Below are 26,657 nucleotides of genomic sequence, written 5' to 3'. Positions count from 1 at the left end.
GGAAATAATTTAGCATTAGAAATACTTTATCACCAGGCTGACACAGGGGAAAGATATCAAATGTTAAATATATCAGATATCATATAAGAATATATATAATAAGATAAAATTTATAAGATTGGTTATTGTCCAGTTGATATCAATACAGTATACATATTGAATTTGAAATAAGGCAAAATCAATCAAATAGCAGGGACTGAGAATAGTATTTGAAAGAATTAATTAAGAGGAAAAGGACTGGGAGATCTTCCAATTTCTATATTCTCTATTTTGGTGTATTTATCCAACCCTCAGAGACAGTTCCATTAAATCCTTAAAGTAAAATTTTTTTTATCAATATCTTGGAGGAAGACAGAAGAGCAGAGACTGTGAAATCTAAATGCTGGAAGAGAGGAAGAAGTAGAACCTTCTCCCCTTTATACTTCCTGTTGGGATCTCTCTCATAGACACAGACCCAAAGCCCAAAGAAAAGTCAAATTCTTATACCTAGGGAACTAGTTCAGTAAACACTTTGAAAGAGCTTAAAGAAAGAAAAAGGGCTATTCCTTTAGAAATACAAATAAGTCTTTCTAGTTCTTGATATAAATAATCCAATTTAAATTAAAAGTCGCTGGCCAGTTTTTTATCAGTTAAAGGAGGCAATTTAAAACTCCATTGAAACAATTGCCTTAAAAAAATGCTAATACTAATTTTAGGGGGCATTAGCTGTGGGAAAATCAAAATATCTTACTTCCACCTTTCAAGGGACTACTTAAAAATCAGAAAATTTTAATATTAATTTTTTTTTCAAATTCTCATAGATACTTTAATTATGAACATGGAACATATTTTCTTCCCACAAGAGATCCATGAGTCTACTTCCTTCAGATATGCTAGGTCTTATTTTAGGATGCAATTTACAAGCATTGTCAAGGTTTAAGGTCATTTTGAATTTTTAAGAAAATATGTATTCTTTGCTATACCACTTCTCGCCATGGTAATTTTTCTTAAATACTTAGGGGGAGAAAAATAACATAATATTATTAATGCCTTACAAAAAAAAAATTAGGAAAAGCACAAAAATGAAATTTTTAAAATGTTTTTATAAAAAAAAATTTAAAATTGGGGTGCTGAAGGTTTGGGGGAGCACAGGAAAGGAGGTATTATTCTAGATGCAATATATCACTGATTTTAGGCCAATTCCAAAATGGAAATTGGAGGGGATAATTTGGTTACTGTAAATGATTATCAGGAATTAGTGAGGGATTAATTGTATAAAACTGTATTTGAATTTGAGAACACATGAATTGACAAAATTATTTCAAATTTTACAAAGATATCCTAATCCAAGTTGCAAGCAGTGGGAGGAGCAATCAATTCTTGTTACTTAGACAGCATGGGTATATTTGCTAAAGGCTTTTCCATTTGCCCTCAGATGGTGGTGATACTGTTTCAAGGAGTTTTAATGATTGGCAAGTTCTATTGAATAGGTACTAAGGTCCAATTGATAATATTTTTAGCTACAAATTTTACAATTCGTGACTAAGCATCAATAGATATTTCCATAACTGACTAACAAAAGTTAGCCTCTGTATGCATATTCCATCTATCTGGACTGTAAAATGTGCCTTAAATCCCCTGGAAAGATGGGTTTGAGAGGCAAGGTTTGAAAAAAGCCTTAAACTTAAGATGACTCAGCAATACCAAAACTTTTTTGCTTATCTAAAAAGACCCTTGTCTCTTTTTCTGTAAAAACCCTCCTTAGCATAAAAATAGCAATAAAAATTTCATTCAAGATCTCTGTCTCCCTACCCTTGTCTTTGAACACTATTACTAAATATGTATTTTAATACTTTGCTTGAAAATACACAGTAGAAGTTATATGCAATTATTACAATATTGTATACCACTCAAGATCTTCTTAATAATTTTCAGATAGCAAATTTTCTGTTCTTTGAAACAGCCCAAGTCCTGAAGATTCTGCTGGTTAAAAGATTTTTTAACAGTAATTTTTTTTGTGAGTGTGTAAAAGAATGGTTGATGCTTGTGCAAGTGATAATAACAATAAGATGTTTTTTATTTTTCAAGTTTATGGTATTATTCAAAGTTGGGACAATACTCTTCCATGTCATTTTTGTTTGTATCTATGTTTGTTCTGTGCAGAATGTCCATGTCATATGTATGTGTAAGCTAGATTTTGGAGAGTCATAGGCAATTACAACTCTATGCTGTAGTAATATCTTACAGATTCTCAAAAGTTTTGTGAGCAAAACGCCTTAGTAAAAGTCTCAAAATTTTGATAAAAGTGATTATGGAATTTAGAAATTAGTCAAAAACAATAGAAAAATAGCAATTTTTACTAAGTTTTCTTAGAATCTCAGTTTGTGTGGCATAATCTCCCACTCCAAGTAGGAGTGAGATTCTGGAGGGATTGTTGTCATCCTTATTATTTCCTAACTTCTCTCATATGTTAAAGTATTGTAGAAAAAGTCTTAATATTGGTAGACTCAAAACCTGGAATGGAGTCTTACCTGTTGGCCCTCTACATGAAATAAGTGCCTTTACAAAAGCTCCTCAAAGGGCATACACTTAATAAAAGGTAAGGAGATTCGCTCCTCTCCTCTCCTTGGACACTTAGAATATAAGAGGAAGCCTTTGCAACCTGAGAACATTAACAAAATCATTTCTACCTCTCACATGCAGTAAGCTTTTCAAAGAAAGTCTTCCTTTTGATTCTTCATGATCTGTTTTTGTTCCCATTCTTACTCCTGAATCCACTATTAATCCCTCAGGACTGGGAGGAAGGCCACTATCAATGCATAGTAGGACAATAAGCAGATCCAAATCCTGCCTCAGACATTTACTAACAGGTTTGTCTGATATTTGGAAAGGGAAGGGATTAAAAACTTTTAAAAATTATTTTCCCTTTTTTAAAACATGAACTTTATCATCAACAAGCATTTCAATATTCAAAGAAGAAAATTTGTATGACATTGAGAACTCACATAGTTTTTTGAAAAAGAAACTATATATAATATGTTCATATATTATAGTTTCTTTTTCAAAAAAAATATGTATGTATATATATATATATATATATATATATATATATATATATATATATATATAAATAACAAGATGTGTGAATCTGGACAAATTCACTTAACTTCTCTCTTTTTCAGTGTCCTCTGTAAATTGAGGAGGTTGACTTGATGGCCTCCCAAGTTCTTTTTAGTTCTAAATCTCCAGACCTAAGATCTTAGGACTGGCCCAATCAGATGATTAATAAAAGAGAAAGAAGCAAAATCATCTAAGCACAGGCATGCCAAATGGCAGAATACTCTCCGGGAAGACAACAACTAAGAGAGGAACATAGTTCTTTTGGGACTTTTCCCAACCAGAGGACCAAGGTTCAAATTCTACTTTCAGAGTGGAGTTTGTGTGCATGTGTGCGTGTGTGTGTGTGTGTGTGTGTGTGTGTGTGTGGTGGGGGGAAGAGAGTGATTGGGATTCTCCAAACTTCACTTTAAGCATCCTATAACAATCATACAGTAAAAAGAATATTAACACTGGAGTCAGAAGTGTGACCTTGGACAAGGTCATTTGGAAAATGAAGACTTTGAACTGAAACACCTCTAGCTCTACAACTATGTCCATGTACAACTGAATGAGCCATCTTAGTCAATCAATTTCAACCTGTCCCACCTGCCCTTTATGCTGCCTCCATATATCAAGTACTTTTCCTGGCCTATAGTATAAAGTCCTTATATAGCAAAAAATCCCTATAAAGAACCTAACCTTCAATTAGACATGTCCCTTGGAGACCAAAAAAGTAGAGCTGCTCCATTACCAGTCATTCTAAGGGGATTCTTTCCCTCACCTCCACTATATTCCTTGAGATATCTTATTATGAATAAGGCTTTTTTTTTTTTTTTTTAGTAACTAGCTAGAGTAAGAGAAACAGGCACCAATCAATCTAGTTGTGGAAATTTCATTTTCCAACGCACTTAGCGTTTTAATGGAGAAACACTCCCACAAAAACAGGATTTCATCCTCCCCATCTTCCTTCTTCCACAAGGCATACAGGTCAAGAATGGCATTTTCCCTAACTGATCAGAACCAGATAATACCACTTGCAATCCTTACTCCCAATCCAAACTGACCGGCATGGAGCTGGATCTTGTCAGAGTCCCGATTATGACGAAAGCAGCAGTGGATGGAAGAGATTGGTACGGAGGGAAGGCACTTTACCCGAAGCCCCAGGAAGAAAGATTCCAAGCATCCTCGGAGACAGTCTAGGAGAGAACTCCCTACGGGGCCTTCACTTAGATCTAAGAAGAGAAACAGTGTGGTTAGTTTCTGTTTTGGACATAACCTGTTTGTCTACATAGTCCAAAGAAACCACCAGTGCAGAAGACACAATCAGGTTGCATTCATTTCACAGTCATGGTCAACTCTATAATGCAAAGTGAATTATCTACCTACAAGGATCAGGTAAAATCCAAATGGCTGGCTTTTCAGGGGCTGGCTTTTAGTGACGCTTGCCTGAGGAAGAGATTCAAGTCAGTCTAGAACTTTAGAGTTAAGGTCCCCTCCACTCTGAGTGTGATACTGCAACAGAATTCCTTGAGCAGCTATAGTTGTCCTCCTTCTTCTCAGAGTAGCCCCTTACTTCTGGGTGGACATTTATATCCAGTTTAATTCAGCAACACACCTGATGGACCAGTGTTATCTCTCACATCTAAGATATTGCTAATGCTCATTGGTTAGTGTTTTTCCATTATACCTTCTCTAGAACTCAAAGAATTAACAGTATTAGGAGGAGGATGGGAAGAGAATAGAAAGCCATCACATTTCTTTTCAAAAAGTTCCGGAAACGATGCCATTTTTCCCCCCTCTCTTTCTCTCTCAGCACAGGAACAAATAAACTGTCCAGCTTTCTTGTCTTCATTGTTGTTATTCCCAATGGAAATTATTAACGAGATCCTGCTATTCCCCCTACATGTTTCTCTTTATCTGTCTTTCTATCTCTGTTTCTGTCTCTGTATCTCTGTCTCTGCCTTTGTGTGTGTGTGCCTGTCTGTCTCTTCTCCTCTCTCTGTGTCTATCTCTTTCTCTCTGTTTGTCTCTCTCTCTTCACCCCTTTCTGTGTCTATCTCTCTGTATCTGTCTCTTTCTCTCTCTTTCTGTATCTCGCAATCTTTGAGTGTGTCTCTCTTTTTCTTTCCCCCTCTTTGTGTCTATCTCTTTCTCTCTGTTTCTCTGTCTTTGTGGCTCTCTCTCTATCTCTATTTCTGTCTCTTTCTCTGTGTTTCTCCGTGTGTATCTCTGTCTCTGTCTCTGTGTTGGTTTCTCTGTCTAACTCTCTCTCTCTCTCTCTGTCTCTCTCTCTCACTCTATCTCATTTATGTACATTCCCTCTCCTTTCCTCCCTCCTTCCCTCTCTCTTACTCTAAGTTCTTTAAATACTGCTTGAGGCAAAATATTTTGCAGTTAGAGACCTCAAAGTACTCTGGGTTTTAACTTCTAAGTATTATAAATTACAGAAATCTTCCTCAAGGGGGGCCAGAGAGACTTTAATATAGACCTAGACCCTTTACCATCCTGACCTGTCCAGATCAGGGTGTGAAGCCTGGAGCCCAAAAGCAAGTTTATTGACACCCCTGCCCTAACCCAGCCTACCTATTGGCTGTAGGTAAATATGCTTTCGGCACGTGCTCTGTTTCCTCCTTAGGAGAGAATGGTAGAAGGTCTCAAAGTCCTCTGGAGCATCAGGGTGGCTCAAGAGCCAGTCAAAGGCGGTCCTGATCACCAGTGTACAGAAGAGGGTCCTCTGTGGGTTGTATGCTTCAGAGAGGAAAAACCTCTCAGTGGTGGAAAAAGCCTTAGCATAGAGTTCCTGTAGAACAGGGTTGGTGGAGATGAGGGCATCCTTCAAGGCCCGGGGACCAAAGCTGAACTCCTCTGCATGCTTACACTGCAACATAGCTACCTGGCAAGCCCTCAACCTGGGAGAGCCTCAGAAGGGAGAGGGGGGGATTTAGCATCAGCAAGCACCAGCCTCAGGAGCTCACTTCATCGGGTGTTTCTTCTGAAGAAAGTCTTTGGGGACAGCAAGAGTCAGGAATGAGATATGGCCCAAGGTTCACTAAAAGACCTTTTTCTCCTATGAAGGGACTGTGACCCAGAGCTGCTTCTTGAGCTGATCTATGTGGCTTTAGAGAATGCCAGCAGGAAGGCAGACGTTGCCAGTTAAAAGATCCTGAGGCCCTCCTAAAGGGTGCCAGGGTTCTGGTATCTGATGGGTGTTGAGAATCAATAGAGGCAATAATGGGATCACAAAAATATCTGCCAACCCATAGGGTAATCCTGCAGCAGGAGAAAAAAAAAATCATGGAAACATTGTCATCATTTTTCCTGTGCAATTACAGAATAACAGAATTTTAAAATTAAAAAGCGTCTCCATAATCATTTCCTCCAACACATAACCTGAAAGTAATTCCCACCACAATAGACTTAGCAAGTCCTTAACCAGCCTCTGATTGAAGATTTCCAAGGAGGAGGAAGCCACTACCTCCCAATGTAACCCATTTACTGTTTTAAAAATTATTTTTAATTTATGTAATAAAACATAATTCTATAACACAATACCATAAAAAGATGATTGCGTTTTATGCTTCTTAGACAGCTCTAATTGTTAAAAAGTTTTTCCTGACACCAAAGCCTACACTGTCAAATAAGTCAATAAATATTTATTAAGCACCTAATATGTGCCAGGCACTGCTCTAAAATAGTGGGAATATAAAGAAAGGCAAAAAAGGTGACAGAGTGGATAGAGGACCAGCTCTGGAGTGAGGAAGACCTGAGTTTAAATCCAACCTCCAACATTTTCCCCTTACTAGTTGAGTGACCCTCACTTAACTCTGATTACCTCACACAAAAACAAACACTAATGAAAGATAATCCCTTTTAACACATGTTTTTACCATGTTTAATATATATTGGATTACATGGGGAGGGGGAAATTGGAACACAGGGTTTTACAAGGGTCATGTTGAAAAAATTATCCTTGCATATGTTTTGAAAATAAAAACTTCAATTAAAATAAATAATTGGTTTAAAAAAAAAAAAAGAAAGATAATCCCTAATCTCAAAGAGCTCACAATCTAATGGAGACAACATATAAACAATTATATGCAAATCAACAATATACAACATAAATAGAAGATGGTCAATAAAAGGAAGACATAAGAATTAAGGGAAAACAAGAAAGGTATCCTATAAATGATAAGCTTTTAGCTAAGACTTGAAGGAAGCCAGGGAAGATAGAAAGCAGAGAGGAGGGAGCAAATTCTAGGTAACAGTAAGTAAAAATATCAGGCGAGAAAGTGTTTTTTGTAGCCTCTCTATAATTTACATTATGCCCTCTGGAGAGTAATGAAATAAATCTAATCCTTTTCCAATAAGACCTTTGGATACTTAGAGATTTCATTTCTCCTCTTCTCCAGGCTAAATGTCCCCAGTTCCTTAAACTATCTCTTCTTATTTAATATATGTATTTTACTTTAAAAAACAATTTTAACATTTTTAAAAATGTTGAGTTCCAAATTTTCTCTCTCTCCTCTCCCTCTCTGCCTCATTGAGAAGGCAAGCAATATGACATAGATTATATATGTGGGGTAATGGAAAACACATTTCTATGTCATTTTGTGAAAGAAAGCTCAAACAAAAAAACCAAAACAAAACAAGAAAAGTAAAGAAAAAGTATCTTTAATCTACATTCAGGTTCTACCAGTTCTTTCTCTGGAGATGACAGTACCTTTCGTTGTAAGGCCTACAGAGTTGTCTTGGATCGTTGTATTATTGAGAATAGTTAAGTTATTCATAGTAGATCTTTGTATAATATTGCTGTTACTATGTACAATGTTCATTTCACTTTGCATCAGTTAATGTAGGTATTTCCATGTTTTTCTGAGAGCATATTGCTCATCATTTTTTAAAGCACAATAGTATTCCATAATAATTATATATAAAAACTTGTTCGGCCATTCCAATTGATGTTCATCCCCTCAGTTTTCAATTTTTGTCACCACTAAAAGAGCTACTATAAAAAGTTTTCTACATGTAATTCCTTTTCCTTTTTGTTTTTTATCTCTTGGGGATATAGACCTATTAGTGATATTGCTTGGTCAAAAGGTTTGCATGGTTATATAGCTCTTTGGCTGTAATTCCAAATTTTCTCTCCAGAATGGTTGAATCAATTCACAAACACATCATTATCATATTACAACAAACATTAGTGTTTTAATTTTCCCATATCCCCTCCAACATTTGTCATTTTCCTTTTCAGTAATTTTAGCCAATCTGAGTATATGAGGTAATAGCTCAGTTATTTTAATTTGCATTTCTCTCATCAATAGTGATTTAGAGCATCTTTATCATATGACTATAGATAGCTTTGATTATTTTGTAAACTGCCTATTCATATCATTTGACTATCAGTTGAGGAATGGCTTATATTTTATTGCTTTATTCAGCATTACATCATTTTCATTTCTCTTCCCAATTTTTCCACTATCTTGATTTTTAAAATCCTTTTTGAGTTTTTCCATGGCCTGAGACCAATTCATTTTTTTTTTTCTTTGAGGCTTTGGATGCAGGAATTTTGACTTTGTTGCTTTTTGAGTGTGTGTTTTGAGCTTTCTTATCACCAGAACTTTTTTTTCCTGTGGTTTGCTAATTTTCCAGTATGTTTCTTTACTTTTAAGTCTATGCTAAAGCTATGCTTCCCGAGTGAAGAGGGCACGTTCCCAAGCTTCATGTTTTCAAGAGTAATTCTGGGGATCTCTGAATTTTTGGCTCTTCTGAGATAGTCTGATCTAGGGAGAGATATGTTTCCTACTCTCCTAGTCTGGTTTGTGAGCTACCATAAGTACTCCTTCCAACCCTGGAATTGTGATGAGGGTCCCTGCTGCCCTGCATCTACAAGCTCCTGCTGCACTAATGTTCCTTCCACTAGGACTAAGATCCAGGACTGCTGCGGAGATCCAAGTGTAGACAATGCAACAGAATCCTGTCCTTGGTGTCAGCAAAGGTAACTTTGTAAATCTCCTTTTGATTCGCTGGCTGATCCCCTTACTATCTGTGGATTGAGAAGTCTGGAAACTGCCACTTCTCCCACAAATTCAATCATCCTGGTTTGCTAGGGTCCAATCTGCACTGGACTATGCTCCACTGTCACCCTGGTGCAACAGACCTTTCTAATCTCAGTTGCCCTGGGCTAGAAAATTGTTTCACTCAGTCTTTTTGTGGGTTCTAGAATTTGTTTAGAGCATCATTTAAAAGTATTTGGAGGGCCTGGGGGGAAGATTGTTGTTGTTTTTTCCTTCATTCTCAAAGAGGACTTGCTCAGTTGTTGTCAGTCGTGTCTGATTCTTCAAGATCCCATCTGGGGTTTTTCCAATTGGTTTTGCCATTTCCTTCTCCAGTTCATTTAACATATGAGCAAACTGGGTTAAGTGACTTGCCTAGGGTCACACAGCTAGTAACTATCTGCGGTCAGAACTCAGATTTTTCTGATACCAGTGCTCTAGGCCAGTGCTTACTGTGTGATCCAGTGTTTATTTTATTCTATCTGCCTCAGTTTTTTCATCTGTAAAATGAACTACAGAAGAAAATGACAAACCACTCCAGTATCTCTGCCAAGAAAACCCCAAATGGGATCATGAATTACTCCTATTAAGCTTGTAGTTGATCCAGATCTATTTTTCAGATTGTGAAATTAATTTTTTGAACATAAGTTCTTATTAAGCATAATTAGAGAACTAGATGAGATAAGAAAAACATGGCACATTCCCCTATGAATTAGTTCCTCATCAAAAACCTTCACTGAATGGTATTCTATGCCAGGCAGTATACAAAGGAAACTCTATAATCCCCAGCAAGACACACTGACACTGTTTCCCACAGGAGTTTTGTAGAATACACATGATCCACTTTTAAGTGTGATCCTTTCTATTCTTTATTATTTTTATTATTTCTCAATCCTAATTCCTACCAGTCTAGTATAGAATCTGTACAGTTTTTCACTTTTAAGATATAAATGTAGATGATATTCTTGCCTTTTTTCCAACACTGCCCTTCCCCCTCTTTCCCCAGCAGCTTGAGTAGTTGCAGCAGGAAATGTGTTTCCATGGAACCTTCCATGCCACGGGCTCTGCTGTTGCTATAATCTATACAGAATGGGTTTGTAGACATGTACAAACCCTGAAATACAGTTTATCACTCTCTTTCTTTCTCCCCATAATGCATTCTGCATTGATGGGCACCTTTACTAGCTTCCTTCTCTTTTTATTAACTACTGTAGATCCAATGGGGCCCTTTCACATGAGAAACAAGACTTTCCAATCTAATTTGTAATTACAGAGTGCATCCTCTGTGATTCTCTTCATGTCCATGACACCTTTTCATTATCTGAATTACAAGTTTTGCTGGCTAGGGGCCCACTTGTTTACGTGGAAACTGTTGTAAGCTGCAATCACTGAAATCAAAAAGGTCTTGGATTTCCATTTGTGTCACTAAGATGATGAAGATGATTGGGAAAGGAATAGGAAGAAAGGAAGACAAGGAATGGAAGAAGACAATTGCATCCACCAAAGAAATGCACAGATTCCAAAGTTTCCTGAGGCATGCAAGAGATATAAATTAAATAGTCAGAGCCATGAGTACATGCCAACAACTGTAAGCTATAAATAGGAAGATCTGAGAAAGAAAACGAGCTTTTTTAACTGCTGAAATATATTTGACTGGGAGAGGACTCTTAGGAAGGAATATAAAGGAAGAAGTATAGTAGTATAGAAGTGAGAGAATTCCTTTGAACCTAGAGGGTGTGTGTGTGTGTGTGTGTGTGTGTGTGTGTGTGTGTGTGTGTGTGTGTGTGTTTGTGTGTGTGTGTAAGGAAGAAACAAAGTTTTCTCTTCCATCCCCTCCCACCCCCCACCATACCAGTACCTTTTGATAATATAACAAAGAAATGAGGAAGAGTAGTGAAAAAGGAAGCTATTAAAGCATGACTTTGGGGGACACATTCCAATTCTTTCTCAGCCCCTCAACTTAAGGAAATAATGACAGAAAGGTACCACACAACCAACATATTCACATAAGTACTACTTTGCAATTGCAAAAATATGGAAATAATGTGCCCCCCAAATGGAGATAAATAAACAAATTTGTGATGTGATAAAAGAATGAAAAGCACATGTAACTGAATGACAATGAGTATCAAACATGAAGAATTCAAGAAGGTCTAAAGAATTTTCTCTCTCTTTCGTTCTCTCTCTCTCTCTCTCTCTCTCTCTCTCTCTCTCTCTCTCTCTCTCTTTATATATATATATATATATATATATATATATATATATATATACATATATATATATATATGTATGTATATAAAATTTAAATTAAGATATTAAAAGGCAAGAAAACTTGGGATTAAATACAATAGACAATGCTGATATAAGAATGGAAAGGTTTTTGTCTTTTAAAGAGACTGGCAAGTGGTATTCTAGGAGGATCCTGGATCAAGTTTGAATCATGACCAATGGTTCTCCATTTTTTGAGTAGACCACAGAAAATGCAAGTTTTTAAAGGATTGTGAAGTGTGGGAAGTAGGAGGAGGAAGAGAAAATTGAATCTCTCTCTCTCTCTCTCTCTCTCTCTCTCTCTCTCTCTCTCTCTCTCTCTCTCTCTCTCTCTGTCTCTCTCTCTCTGCGTTTGAGGGAGGAAGGTGTGTGTGGAGATTGCTAGATTTAATCCCCTGACCTTGACGGTAAAAGATCAAGAATAAAGACGTTTAGTGATCCTGACTACTGCTGATTTCTGGGAAGACAGAGTTCCAGCATTTTGGCCCCCTACGTTGGGCACCATTCAAATGGCGCCTGAACATGGACCCATCAGAAATTATCAGGTTTTGAAAATTAATATTTAGTATTCAGAATTAAGATTCTGAAAGATCCAGTAGAAATGCCGCTTAGGAGGGAAGGCAGAGAGGCAATATGGACCCAGGTAACTCCGGGATCAGGCTCAAGGATACAGCCTAACATAATGCTTATATAAAGAGGTTAAAGAGCCAGATAGAAGATCTTTTAACAAAGAGCACCGCTGAAGAACAGCAGGAAGCTTGTAATCAAGCTCCGAGAAGGCTATCCCAATACCCATTAAATATAGCTTGGACAGGGAGCAACCTAGAGCTAATGTGTTTGTATGACAGTATAGAGTATAAAATGCAACAACTAGAAGTTTGAGTTAAAAATAGAACAACAACAACAAAAAAAATAGAACGACAAACAATTAAAAAAGAGTTCCTGGAATTGCAGGTTAAATTACAGGTTGAGATAGAGAAAGAAGAAAAAGCTAGGTTACTACAGTTAGAACAGGAAGAGTTCAAACAAGTGGCTGAAGCTGAGGGAAATAAACGAACCACATGGACTTCAGTTGGAGAAATTCTTCTTAGCGTTTTGTTGGTTTACCTTGTGTATTATTGTCTTAAGGAATTTATTGATTACTCTTCCATTGAGAAGAGGTTTAGTTCTTTCTATGCACAAACCTGGGTTTGGATTTTAAATCAGCCTTTGGGGAATTTTCCAATTCCTGACCCTCTTCCCTCAGTCCCACCTTCCTGGGCCAAGGGAGAAGGAGGAGGAAAAGGAAGGGCTATAATATCATCAGCCCATTAATCCATTCAAAACTGCTGTGTCTTTATTTCAAAAGACAGGAGTAGGCTTTATGGCCCAACGCAAAAAGGAATTGTGGTGTATTGACTATAATATTCAGAAAAATTTTTTAAATACAGTTCAGTTAATTTCTAAGAAACCTTACAAGGATAAGACCTTGCAGTTAGAGAGAGTGGAGTTTCATACTTATAAAACTGCTAGGATAGTCTTTGGAGAGTTGGAACTCCTCTTTTCTTACCTCGTGGATTTTCCACTTCCACAGGTGGGCTTGATTTCCCAACACCCTACGAGTATTTTTAGAATGGTATGGAAAATTGCTCTCTTAATCACTAGAATAAATAGACAATGTGTGATCTTTGACCCAGGAGGAAAAGTAATATCAGATTTGTTGATTCACACTCCTGAAGTACAATTCGGTATCAGAAACTCAAACTTTGATTTTAGGCTAAAGAATTCAGGGATATCATGGACTGAAGCTTTCATAGCCGAGTATCCTTTTTTCATTAACTGTATGAGTGGCAGACCACTGAAAAGGTATCAGCTCTTTTAAGAACTTCGAGAAAGAGTGAAAAAGTGCTCAGATAAATATTATACCCTACATGTTTATTTTCAGAGTGGACCTTGAAATCATATCTTTTATAATCAGGCTGTTAGAGTCTTATATTTGCAAATTGTGATAACTAAAGAAGAAGCTAGAAGCATGGCAAAAGGCTATATAGTTTATCTTTCTTTTTACTCTCCTATACTCCTTATAGGACAAAATCCTTATGGTTTGAAAGTTAATGTTTTAAGACCAATGGACTTATAAGGCAATACATATATGTGATTGCTTGCAATTTTTAAATTTTGATTTTACATTTTTTAAAAGTATTTTGATTTTACAATACTAAGTTATTTTGATTTTATATTTTTAAGTTATTTTGGAATTACATTTTAAAATTATTTCAGTTTTACATTTTTAAATTCCTTGCATTTTACCTTAGCAATGCACTTTTGGCATACACAGAAAGTGCAGCTAAGTGACTGACTGACTTTTGTTTGACTTTTGTTTGTCTTTTTGACAAGAACTTTCCTTCCACTGTGATGTGGAAAGGCCTGGATGGCATTTGGAAAGGCCCAGGTTGGGCCAAAGTTTGGGGCCCCGGGTACATTCCTTTCATTCTAGATGCAGATTCAACAGCAGAGGAGTTGATCCCCACCAGAGATATTTGTGACCTGGGGATCCAAGAGAAGGACCAGACAACAACCCAGACGGACCAGCCAGATGTCAGCAGCCCTTCAGACGCTGATGACAGCAATGTCCCTCCTGACCGTGACACCAGAGACAGCAGACAGTTCCAGTGTAGCAGCTGAAATGGACTGTCCTGGGTGATATGCAATGTAAAGACTATAAATGGACAATGGGCCTGCTTTGCTTCTCCCGTGGCTACTTGCCATATGGTGGCCTGGGGAGGGGCTTTGCCCTATGCTTTCTATTGAAGGACTATGCTTTTAAATTAGTGGGTGAAAAGCCAACACACCCACCTGCCATTGTTATTGAGACAATGTTACTGGACATGACTTTGCTTATGTGCACCTGTGAAACTAGAATTGATGCAGAATTGTGAAAAGTGCAATAGAATTGTGACAAGTGTCATGTGTGTAATTGTTAACTAGAATTATGATGTTTTACCTTGTTGACTTCCCACCTCAGTGTTGACATCCTACCCCATTGGCATCCAACCTCTTTGGCTTATTATCTCCGTGAGTATGACTTTAATGAATGGGTTGAACACTTGGCCACTGTTGAGCCTAGTTCTCATTGTCATACTTCTGTTTACTGATCTGCTGCTTTGTACCTCCTTGGGCATAACACTCTGTCATCTCATGGATCAAGTGAACTATAGCTGGTGCTAAAAGTTTAGCTTGATGAGATGAGCAGTTCCCGCAAAACAAGAGAAGGGAATTGTAAGGGCCCTTTAAATGGGCAGCGCCACAACGCAACAGGAGTTTTGAGTGGCTCAGAAGTAATCTCTGTGGATATAGGACTTCCCTGTGGGTGGGATCCTGGCCATATTGAGATAGCTTTGTAATGGGTGACGGCTCTCTCGCTGGTTGGCCGTGTGTGTGACCTCACAGGCCCTTTATAAGCCCACTGCAGACAGCAGTCGCTCTCTTTAACCTGGCTCCCTAGCCTGGGGTAGCCGAGCCAAGCTGAAGGATAGCCCAGAGAGATAAGGAGTTTGGTAGTGAACATGTGGATCTTCAGACCAGGTGTTCACTAAGGAGTTAACAAGTCAGGGCAATAAGTCAGGGCATTATGTGAGTAGGTGTAATAAAGGCTTTTAAGATTACACGTGGCTGTCCTTGAGCGTGCTATTGGTTATTAAACTATAGATTCAAGAAATCGTGGCCAGAGACCTTTAAGGCCTCAGAGGAGGCGAGCCGGGTAGAGTTGACACTGCAGAGGACAGTGGTCAAAGGTATTCTGTTGGGCCTAGGACAGACTAGTAATTGTAACTGCTAGGAGGGCATATTACAGGATTGTGATTTTTCCACACTCACTTTCATCTGGCTGCTTCAGAATCTATTTCTTAGTAATCAAGTTTTGTCCATCAGGTATGCAAAATTCCTGATACTTCCAGTTTGAGGAGGAATGAGAAAGAAGGGAGAAGGAAAGACAGGATAAGTTTCTTTTTTTTTTTTTTTTTTTTTTTTGAGGCTGGGGTTAAGTGACTTGCCCAGGGTCACACAGCTAGGAAGTGTTAAGTGTCTGAGACCAGATTTGAACTCGGGTCCTCCTGAATTCAAGGCTGGTGCTCTATCCACTGCGCCACCTAGCTGCCCCAGGATAAGTTTCTAAAATATTTTATAAGAGTTACATCTAAAATGGACTTTGAGTTTGGGATTATTTAAATATTTTTCATCTTTCATAGAGACATTATTTAAAGATGGAAGGGGAAAAATGGTGGCCCTGAGAGGATGATGAGATTAGGGGCTTAGAAGGAAGGAGACCTAGAGGGGGCAGTCACATAGGTGACAAATAGCAGAATCAAAATAATTTTGCCAAAGTCAATGCAAGGCATTTAGATTCCCATCCTAAGCCCATCTATTAGGCAATGCTGCCTCTCTGTTAATGATTAAAAATTGTATTAGAATTTTGTAATTGTATTAAAACCTTATTGTATTAAAAAATTGTATTGTAATTGTATTAAAACCTCACTTTTTTTTCTTAAAATGTTTTCCTTTTCCCTATTTCCAACATTTGGATCATCCTAAGGAAGACTTTTTACTTTATTTTGTACCCTATTTCACCTTCTTTGTATCCTATTCCAATGCGGAGGCCCACAGAAGCCATTAAACCATGACTTAGAGGACCCATTCCAATTCTTTTCCACTTCCCTTAATCTTTCCATTTTTCTTTCCATACTAAAACATTTCACTCCCTCTAGATATCCAAGGGTTTGTGAAGTGTGTTGTGGAAATACCTACCCAGTATGTATTAGCTACTTTCTATAATTAGAGAACCAGTGTGGTATAATAGATAGCTTATGATAGTCATAACCCTGAAGACCTGCGTTCAAATCCTTCCTCAGTTACATAACTAGCTCTATCAATATGAATCAATCATTTCTTTTGTCTAAGCTTAAGTTTCCTATCTTTCAAGTGGATTAATAATAACATAATAAAATAAACTAATATATAAATACATAAAAATATAACAGGTAATAGTAGTATAATAAATATGTAACATAATAAAACCTACCTACCAGTATTGTAAAAACCAAGTAAATGTCTGTAAATACCTTTGCAAACCCCAGAATCCTATAGAAATGCTATTACTATCAAATACTCTTTTTATCAATGATATTAATTTCACTTAAGACCCATTGTCTCACTCAGAAAAGATAGAATCTTTTTCCTTGGTTCCCTAGTGGGGAGGTCAGGGAGAAGAATTTAAGTAATTACTATGTGCCATGAACTGGTCTAATCATTTTATAAATATTATTAATATTTTCTCATGGTAAATCTGTAAGATTCACTGATAAATGTGTAGAAGTAAGCAATGTGCACTAATTATCAAGTATTATTTTTATCACTGATATTAATTTCACTTCAGACCCATTGTAGTCTCACTCAAGAAAGATGGTGCCTTTCCCCTTGATTCCCTGGTGGGGAAGTCAAGGAGAAGAAGCAAGCATTTAAGTGCTTACTGTGTGCCAGGCACTGGGCTAATCACTTTACAAATATTATTTTTTTTCTCATGGTAAGTCTCCTGTAAGATTCACTGATAAATGTGAAGAAGTAAGCCACATGCTCTATCATCTTTTCAGTTTCTCTTATTATTTGTATCATCTGGTTTTAACTCAAGTCTTTTACCAATTCATCTTCCCCTCTACCCCCGAATTTTCTTCTCACTCAGTCTGAAAATGCAGCAACAACTCATGGACCTGATTCTACTATTGACTGGCACAGGAGCTTTGACCTACTCTGTTTCTGACTTAGCTGGAATTACCCTTCCTTAGACAGCCTGATGGCCCATCCCATCTCCTGAGGGCTCCCCAGATTGATGCTAGACTTACTGGGGACATTTGACATGCTAGAACTCCAGGGCTCAAGAGATCCCAAAGCTTCAGATTTACCAGCTGCAGGAATAAAAGGCCTCTTTCACCATAACTTACTGGTCCCAGTATATCCATCCATCTTATTCAACTTGGTTTCTAGCCTAGTTTCTGACTGTATGTTTTCCCTTGGACTTGGAATGCCTGGTACTCTTTTTTTCTGAATCTTTTATCTCAGAGGACTGCCCACCGACCTTCCATAGGAACACCATCCTGGCCACAGTGAAACCTCGATAGAAAGGAGGTAGAAGTCCCTGTGTAGAAGGCTAGCAGTCATCACCCACAAGTGGATAACTGAAGCCTTGTCCCTCCCTGCCTGCACCCTAAGTTTCTGTCTCAGACCCTACGACATAGTCTGGAAATATAGGCAGAATGTATTTTAAATTAACATTTGGTCGGGCATCTCACCATAAGTCCCAGCTGCTGAGGACTCTGAGGCTGATGGATTGCCTGGGGTTGGGAGTTCTGGGCTGTATAAGAGCTAAAACCATTCTGTGTTTGCATTAAATCTGGCACCAGTATGCTAAGCCCCCATTGTGGGGGGAAAGAGGGGAGGACCAGGAAGGAGGATCTTAAGGAAGGGCAAATGGTCCAGGTCAGAAGAAGAGGTCAAAGCTTCCAGGAGGATAGGAAGTGTGATCAGGACCATGAAGGCCATGATAATTCCTGTCTGTGTGAAACAGGGAAACCTACTCTCAAGAAAGACATTTGGAGCCAATATGGTCATTCTGATGTTATGCAATGTGATGAATAATGTCATTTGAATGTAAATTAAGTAGCTCCTTTTTACTATAGACAGAACCATCTCCTCAATGGTAGATATAAATGTGGCAACTTGGGAGTGCTAATTTATGATTAGCACAGAGATCGTTTGACAGAAGGTAGAATGGGAAGGGGGCAAACAAGTCGGTGCCCATATGGCTGGATCCAAGAAATATCAAAGAAATAGACTAAAAGTGATGGTAAGAAAAAAAAATTATAAGAAAATACTGGAAGGAATTGAACATATATTCCTAAACCAGGTTGGGTTAGCTCAATGAGCAAAACATGTAAGTACATATGGTATTTGCCCAATAGATCTTTCCCCTTCCCGTGTGTGTGTGTGTGTATGAAGAATGATGAGGAATTCAGGGAATGTAGGGTGACTCTTAGTTGGAAGCACACAGAATTAGGAATTACAGGCTCTGTCACTTACCAATTTGGCTTATCTAAGCCTATTTCACCTATTTATAAATTCTGGAGACAACGGAACTTTACAACTACCTTACACATTTACTGCAAATAGAATTTTATCCCAATGCATCATAATTTTTTCTCCAAAAGAGATCTGATTCAGTTTATATACACACACATACACATGTATGTTTATGTATATATACACATATATATGCTATACAATATATATAATATAGTATATAATAATTATACCTATGTCATTGTTCAGTCATTTCAGTCATATCCAACTCTTCATGACTCCATCTGGGGTTTTCGTACCAAAGAAACTGCAGGGGTTTGCCATATCTTTTTCCAACTCATTTTACAGCAAAAGGCAAATAGGGTTAAGTGATTTGTCCAGGGTCACACAGCTAATAAGTGTCTAAGACTGAATTTGAATTCAGGTCTTCCTGACTCTAGGCCTGGTATTCTATTTGCTGTACCCCAAGCTGCATATATAGTTATTTCAACCACTTATTATTATACTTTATTATATATTAATATTATTTCATATCCAATTTCAGACAAACCTGACTCAAATCCATCTACAAATACTAAAATTTTCATTTTACACATTTGGAAATTTATACATTCATGCAGTGGAAAAAGCTCTGGCTTTGGAGTCAGATGACATGATTTTGAACCCCAACTCTGCTATATACTATCCACGTGACTCGGCAGCATGAGCTTCACCAGCTCTTACTCTTCTCACCTGAGATTGTACTAAGGTCCCTTAGGTCCCTTACAGCTCTAAATCTCTGGTGTTATGATCCCACACATATGTTGCAATTCAATCTCTATTTCTGGAGATAGGCAACACAAATGTTTGCTTATGCAATATTTCTAGCAACAAGACCCTACATTTAAATGCATTTCAATTGTGCTGAGCTGAGTACTGTCTTAGTATTTTAGCCAACTACAAATTATTCCTTCTATCATCAAAAGTAAACCTATAAATTATTCTCTTTAGATCATAGTCTTCTAGAGACCACTGGTGTTCTCTAGGGCAGCCAGATTTGGGAATGATAGCACCATAATTGATGGGTACTTAAGAAATAAGAAATAATACAGGTTGGTTTGGATACTTAGAGGGACTGACTGTCGTGTCCTTCAAGAAAAAGAAAAGACTTGTACAACATGATAAATATGGAAATATATTTAAAAGAATTGCACATATCAGATTATTTGCTGCTTTGAGGAGGGGAGAAGGAAGGAAGGGAGAAAAAGTTGGAACACAAAGCCTTGCAAAAACAAATGTTGAAAATTATCTCTATATGTATTTGAAAAATAAAATGCTATTGAAATTTTTAAAAAGAAAAGAAGTATAACACAGCCACTGGTGATTTTTGTTGTTGTTCAGTTGTGTTTTTAACTTTTTTTGGGGGGGGTCAAGGAAACCCCATTTGTGGTTTTCTTGACAAAGATACTGGAGTGGTTTGCCATTTTCTTTTCCATCTCATTTTACAAATGGGAAAACTGAGGCAAACAAGGTTAAGTGACTTGGCCAGGGTTGCACAGATAATAAAAGACTGAGGCCATATTTAAATTTAAGTCTTCCCAACTCCAGACCCAAGTCTGTATCCACTGGGCCATGCAGTTGCTCAGGTAATATCTATAAGTAAATCAGGATCATAGGTAGCCAAATGTTTAATCCCCAACCAGTGGATTATCTGAGAAGATTCTGAAGCATTCCCTCAAAGATCTTTAAGTTGCTAATTGCCTTTCTGAAGTTTTATATCATGTGAGCAATCATTTCCTTTCCTCAGTTATATTCAGGGACTTTCCTCTCAATGAAACTATAACTAGAGTAGGGTAGCTTGGACTTTGCCTCAGGATGCTGATATGCAGGGGAGACACACAGTTCTTTTGAACTATCCCAACCCTCTCCATGGTTTTCTGTGGCCTGTCTGGTCTCTTGTGTCCCCTTCTCCCCTTTCCTAGTGATTGTATCTGATTATATAACTGTGCCCCTGCCATATAACTATAACAAGCTGTCTCATGTGCTGTTTCCTGCCCTCAACTCTTTTTACATTAAGAAAGAATTCCTGCTAAGTGAAGTGAGCAGAACCAGATTATTGTGCACAGCAACATCAATTTTATACGATGATCAATTCTGATGGATATGGCTCTTTCCAATAATGAGATAATTCAGATCAGTTCCAATTGTTCTGTGATGAAGAGAGCCACACCCAAAGAGGACTGTGAGAACTGAGTGTGGATCGCAAAACAGCAGTTTTACTTTTTGTTGTTGTTTGCTTGCACTTTATTTTCTTTCTCTTTTTTTTTTTCTGAGTTTGATTTGATTTTTCTTATGCAAGATAATGGCATAAATATGTAGGATATAACATATTTCTATCATGTTTCACATATATTGGAGTACTTGCCATCTAGGGTAGGGAGTGGGGGATGGTGGGGATTGGAACACAGTTTCGAAAAGGTTAAGAATTGAAGTTGGGGCAGCTAGGTGGCGCAGTGGATAGAGCACCAGTCTTGAATTCAGGAGGACCCGAGTTCAAATATGGTCTCAGACACTTAACACTTTCTAGCTGTGTGACCCTGGGCAAGTCATTTAACCCCAGCCTCAAGGGGAAAAAAAAAAAAAAAAAAGAGTCGAAGTCGAAGAATTATCCATACGTATGTTTTGAAAAATAAAAAGCTTTAATAAAATAAATAAAAAATTTTAAAAAGAAAGAATTGCTAGTTACAAGCTCTGTTAACACACACTCTCCTGCCCTCAGATTTTATCATCAGCAACTCTTACAAAGTAATTCTTGCTTTCCAAAAAGTAATGTTCCAAAACTGTTATGTGCATGCATACTATGAACTCTAGACTAGTCTTTTCAAAGCTGTCTGCATTTCCTTTCTGGTCTTTTGTTCCCTGGGAAGTTGTTAATAACATCCACAATACAGATGAAGAGCACTGATGTGTGAATGTGACAGTCATGAAGTAAAATAAGCAACATTAACCAAACCAGTCAAAAGAAGGGAAAAGTCAGTTCCACATGCACCTCAGCCCCCAATATCCAACCATGAGCTCAGAATGCTCAGTCAACTAACCCCCTGAGCTGTCGCCCAGAGCCCTCTGAAAGAAGCACTAATCTCTAGTGGGCGGGTTAGGTAAATTAGCTGACAGAGAGACTTCATGGTGCAATGGAAAGACTCTCTTGTCCATCAAGTGACAAACCCCACCTTTGACATTTACTACTGGGCTTCGGTTTCCTCATCTCGTGGGAGCTGGAGTAGATAGATTGCCTCTGAAGTCCCTGCCAGCCCTGGATCTATGATTCTCTCTGTCCCTGTGATAGAATTAGGTTAGCAAAAGAAGGTTAAAGCTGAAAGCAACAGCTTTGATCAATTGGATTCTTCCTAGAGAAATGTTGACAGTGAAATAGCACCTGTTGGAAAGAAAAGTGCTTATTATAGCTTGTAGAAGTGCATGCTCACAGTGTTCTGAGAAAACAAGTTGTCCAGCCAGTCTGTGTGGAAGACCCTCCTGGCTGACCACAGCCTATCTCACTCCTTTCATGTGTAGGATGAATATTTCAAGGCAGGCTTTGCTCTGTTCCCAAGACCCAAGGTACTAGAAACTTGTCTAGATTTTTCCAAAGGGACTGTGATCACAATTGATCCTGGTCATTAAGGAAAATCCCCTTCCTATCAGAGACTGCCTGAATCTCTTATCTTGCCAGGTCATTTCTCCAGGAAACAGTTTGTCGGATTGAAACAGATGCTGGATCTGTAGTGAATATAAAGACTTTCTCTTTGCCAGACACTGTTCTGGGCTTGGGAAGGTCCTCTGGGAGATGCATTTGTGTTTGTCTGTGCTCACATTCAGGGGTGGGACAATTTACCTGCTGTCTCTGCTCTACACCAGCCTATTTATCTTGGAAATGGCTGTGGGAGGATGGTGTTTGCTTTAGAGAACTAAATAGAAAATGGGAATTTCCAATGTGTAGCTTGTGTTCTACAGAATCTAAGCCACACTTGGCTATTCCTAGCCTCTCTTTGCATGTTGCTCTTTTGCAAAGTGCTGGAAAAATCTTATATATAATGTTTGTTTTTGACTGAACCACTTCATTGGTATCATATATGGTGGAAAATATCTCTAGCTTGAGCGATTCTTTACTCAAGTGATCAATCAAGCTACTGGCGAACTTTTCTGCAGGCCAACTTTTCCATCCTTATTTTATTATGCAGAGGGGGAAACTGTTCTCTGGTTCTCCCCTGCCAGAAAGACTAGAAACACCCATCGTTGGATGTTCTATGTGCCCAGCATGGAGTGCACTGTGGGTAGGGACTATCACTTCACTGCAATAAAGGAAGTGCATCGTTGGGTAGGAAATCAAGGTCAAGTTGTTCTGAATCACTATAGCTTAGGTCACTTTGCTCTTCTCCATATGACTAGACAGATGCCACAGCCTCCAGACAAAGAAATCACACTGTTTCTTTTTTAACAATTTATTCTGATTAAGCTTTGAAAATATCATTGCAGCTGCATAAAGCTAGTCACAAAGGGATTTCTAAGCACTTATAGACAATCATTGGGCTTTGTGAAGATGCCATATACAGAGAAGAGATTTAAGTATTTGGGAATAAGACACTCAGAGAATAAGAAAGGAAATAGAAAGATTAAATGGACTTCTCCAAGGTCATACAGATAGAATGCCTGCGTTCTCAGTAAATGTTTGTGGAAAATTTCCACTTCTATTTTTCTTAACTCTAACCACTGTACCTCACTCCTTTCGATGTTATCATCCTAACAGAAGTAAGGAAGGACGTTTGTTCGCCTTTTGTAGCATTTTAAAAGTTTGTCTCCCTTTAGAAACTAAAATTTCCCTGGTTTTTTTGGTTTTTTTTTTTTCACTTGCCTAGGGGGAAGGGAGGTAAAGGGAAAATGGATATCAAAAGCAGCCTAATTTGCAATAAACAAACAATGTTGACTTGCATGAGATTTCTGCCTTTTCCAATCAGACACAGAATCTCCTGATTGGAAGGGACCTTGTAAAGATTTTTAGACCTTTATTTATTCCACCTCCCCTGCCCTCAGACAAGACCACAGCCCAGGCAAATGAAAATTATCCCATTTTCACATGTCTTCAAAGAGATTCATAAGCACCCTTGGTGACTAGCTTCAATATGAAACCAGAAAAGTATTTTTTTTTTTAATGAAAGCTCTAACCTAAGTCTCACTTGCTGTCTGTTCCCTCTCTTCTTGAAGATTTATCTCACACACAGAGGCACGCACTAACCCCTCACAAAAGGCAATGCCCCCTTTCTTCCCCCTGAACTTAGCTGTCTCAAAGCTGGGAAGGATTTCAAAGTATCCTCACCCAGCCCTGAGTCCTCCTCTCCCGCCCCTGGCGGAGCCCCCTTGAATTTCCAAAACATACACAACTTCAGGGTTTCCCTGACAATTCTGGTACTCTGAAGCTGGAAAAGGGGGAGGGGGTGGCAGGAGAGGGGCAGAGGAAGGAAAAACCCCCAAATCACAGCACTGCACCAAAAAGTCCTCCATTCTAATCTAGCTTAAGTGAAGAAGGGGGAGGAAAAGAAAAAAAAAAAAACCACAACTCCTTACCTCCTCTCCAAAGTATTTCATTTCTGCCTGGAGATCTTTCAAAAAGTAACTGGTATTTCCGTGGATCTCTCCATTCCGGGGTGTGGCTCCCAAGTAGGCGGCTTTGGGGGTTTCTTTGGCCCCAATTCTGGAATCTGCCGCCCCACCCCTTCTTATAATTCGCTGTGTATTAGCATCCAGGCTTTTTCAAAGGCACCAACTGCAGCATCTTTGAGATCTCAGTCCGGCGAGGGGCATCCCCCTTCTCCCGAGGGAGAGCCTCCCCTTTCCCTCCACAGCGTGGGATTGCTAGGATCTTCCGGGCAGCTGCCGTGTTTTCCAGGCTACTCTACTAACCAGCCAGCATCCCTTGCCCCTTCTCCCTCCGAATAGCTTGTCTGCTGTGTCTCCGACACACGTACACCGGGAATTTGGGAGCCCTTTCCCGACAGTTGTTCAAAAAGCATGAATGCACTGCAGCAGATCCCTGAAAACCCAAACAGGCACGAGCCCGGGAGAGGGGGTGGAGGGTGAGGGAGAGGAATCTGCCCTTAGACGTCTTCCTTGGGGGAAAAACCAGGCTGTCCTGCTCAGCTTGGGCCGGGGCGAGGAGCATCCCTACCCCTCCCAGGCGGGAGAGCAAGCAGCCTGCATCCCTAGCTAGTTTGAACAGCAGCACCTGCTTTTAACCGGCATGCCCCACTGAACTCAAGTTGCCTCACTCAGGGCTCTGGAGGGCATCACCTTGACCAACTAGTTGCCTTCTACCTCAGATTGGGAAAAGGGGGGGAAAAAACCAATCAACCAAACCCGTACACACCATATAATCTCCTTCCCTACCCCAGCCCCCAATTCCATTTTCAGATCACTTTGTCTCGTCTCCTCTTTACCCTGAGGATGGAGTTGATCTAACTTCAGCTAGTTCTCAAGCATTTCCAGTGAGGGAGTCCACGTCTGGAGTTAATCCGTCCCTAGAGAATTGTGTTTTAATTTCTCCACTAAGCTTTTTTTTTTTTTTTTTTTTTTTTTTTTTTTTTTTTTTTGGCAGGCTCTCTCCTTTCTGTTGGAGTCTCTGGCATTTTGATTGTTCTCTCTCTCTCTCCCCACATCTATTGATCAGAAATCAACTCTGGCTCCCTTACTCCCTCCCTCCTCCAGTCTTCTCCCCATTTGATGCAACAAGCACACGAGGGCGAGAACTTGTCAGACTGCTCCCCACCTCCTCCCATTCTGCCCCTTCCCCCTCCCCGCCCCCCAGCGCCTTGGCTGGGCTTACCTTGAAAGCAGCCGTGGCTCCTGCGGAGACTCAGCTTGTTGGTTGGAAAGGGTTTGAAGAGAAACGTGTGTGTAGTTGGTATGTGAAAGGAAAATCTGGGAGGTTTCATCGTGACGTCAGCACAGCAAGACAAGATTACAAGAGACAAGGGCAGCGATAAAGGCTGGAGAAATAAACAGTGTGATCAGAGGGGAGAATAGGGGTGAGCTTGGAGGCGAGAGGGAAAAAATAACATGTGTCAGGGAGGTTGTGGTCATGGAAAAACATGTTTGCCAAAAAAGAGGGACTGGGGTGGGGAAAGGAGAGGATTCACCTCTGTCCCTTAACTTGAAGAGGAGTCTTTATCCTCTTCCCCACTCCCTGTCTTCCTGACCTATGAGATGAATGACTGACTAGAGGGTAATTGGGACTCTTACCAAATTGTTGCCAGAGCTCTGTAATCTGCCCAAACTGTTTGAGGACCCTTTTCCTTCTCTTCTCCTCTTTCCCCCAGCCCAGAGGGAAGCACCCTTCCCTCCTGCTTTAGCAATCCAGCATCTGGGAAGTCAAATATTATTAAGTATGAGTCCATGTCAAATTGGAGCACAATTCCTCTCAAAAAAAATAGAACTAAGGTTTTCTTCCCTCTCATTAGAAGTGAGTTTGCTTCAGAGAGTGCATTTCATCAGTTTTTATGGTTCTCCAGAAAAGATCTCTGGGATCTGATTGTCTCACTTTACTCCCAGAAGAACAGTCTAGTGTTTTCTCCCTCATAGTGGGCTGAGTTTGGAAAAGGTTCCACCTAAACTGTTCCCTGTTTGTGTTCTTTCCATAAGTTAGTGCTTCCAAAAGAAGGAAAAGCCAAAGGAAATTGAATATGATTTACAGGGCTTTTCAATTCCACCTACCTAATGAAATGAGGATCTCACTGCTTTGGAATAGTCATCCAGAGAAACCTCTCAGGCAAATACGGCTTCCTTTCAGATTCTAAGGACTTTGAAGAAGTAGGAATTAGGCGAATGAGCCTTTTGCTGGACCACTCCCATGCAGGGTGTGGGAGAATGCTTAGGGTGGGGCTTGACTCTATCCAGGACTAAGCTGAAGCTTTGAAGTTCTTGAGATAGATTTCATAGAAAATACATTCCCCTTTCTGAAAGGATCTTAGAGAGGTTCAGTAGATTCACATTCAGCTGCAAGATTAAGGACAAAACAAACAAGTAGGTCCAGATTCTGGTCCCTGCTTCCACTCTGTGGCTAAAATGGACAAACATCGGAGGAGATGATGGATCCTTATTTTTATATCAAAGTCCATGAAAGAC

At 39.0% G+C, this 26,657-nt stretch overlaps 1 protein-coding gene across 8 annotated transcripts in view; it reads right to left on the bottom strand.

Moving 5' to 3' along the window:
- AMZ1 (archaelysin family metallopeptidase 1) overlaps positions 1-26,333 on the bottom strand; it is a 45,174-nt gene extending 18,841 nt beyond the window's left edge. The window contains exons 1-5 of one of the 8 annotated variants that reach the window (XM_074281188.1): positions 26,247-26,333; positions 25,360-25,522; positions 24,105-24,847; positions 5,662-6,348; positions 4,143-4,310 (exon numbers count right to left, since the gene is read on the bottom strand). In XM_074281188.1, coding sequence (XP_074137289.1) covers positions 4,143-4,310; positions 5,662-5,965 — 472 coding nt within the window. In that variant the 5' untranslated portion in view covers positions 5,966-6,348; positions 24,105-24,847; positions 25,360-25,522; positions 26,247-26,333. Of the gene's footprint in view, positions 1-4,142; positions 4,311-5,661; positions 6,349-21,715; positions 21,823-24,104; positions 25,239-25,359; positions 25,523-25,775; positions 26,089-26,246 lie in introns of those variants that run through there. The other 7 variants (XM_074281187.1, XM_074281190.1, XM_074281192.1 and 4 more) reach the window with 7 other exon arrangements.
- Between the last annotated feature and the right edge of the window lie 324 nt (positions 26,334-26,657).

This window comes from Sminthopsis crassicaudata, chromosome 1 (genome assembly GCF_048593235.1).
Source record: "Sminthopsis crassicaudata isolate SCR6 chromosome 1, ASM4859323v1, whole genome shotgun sequence".
NCBI lineage: Eukaryota > Metazoa > Chordata > Mammalia > Dasyuromorphia > Dasyuridae > Sminthopsis > Sminthopsis crassicaudata.
The sequence above is the reverse complement of the archived record's forward strand: the minus strand, read 5'-3'. Positions and strand labels throughout refer to the sequence as shown.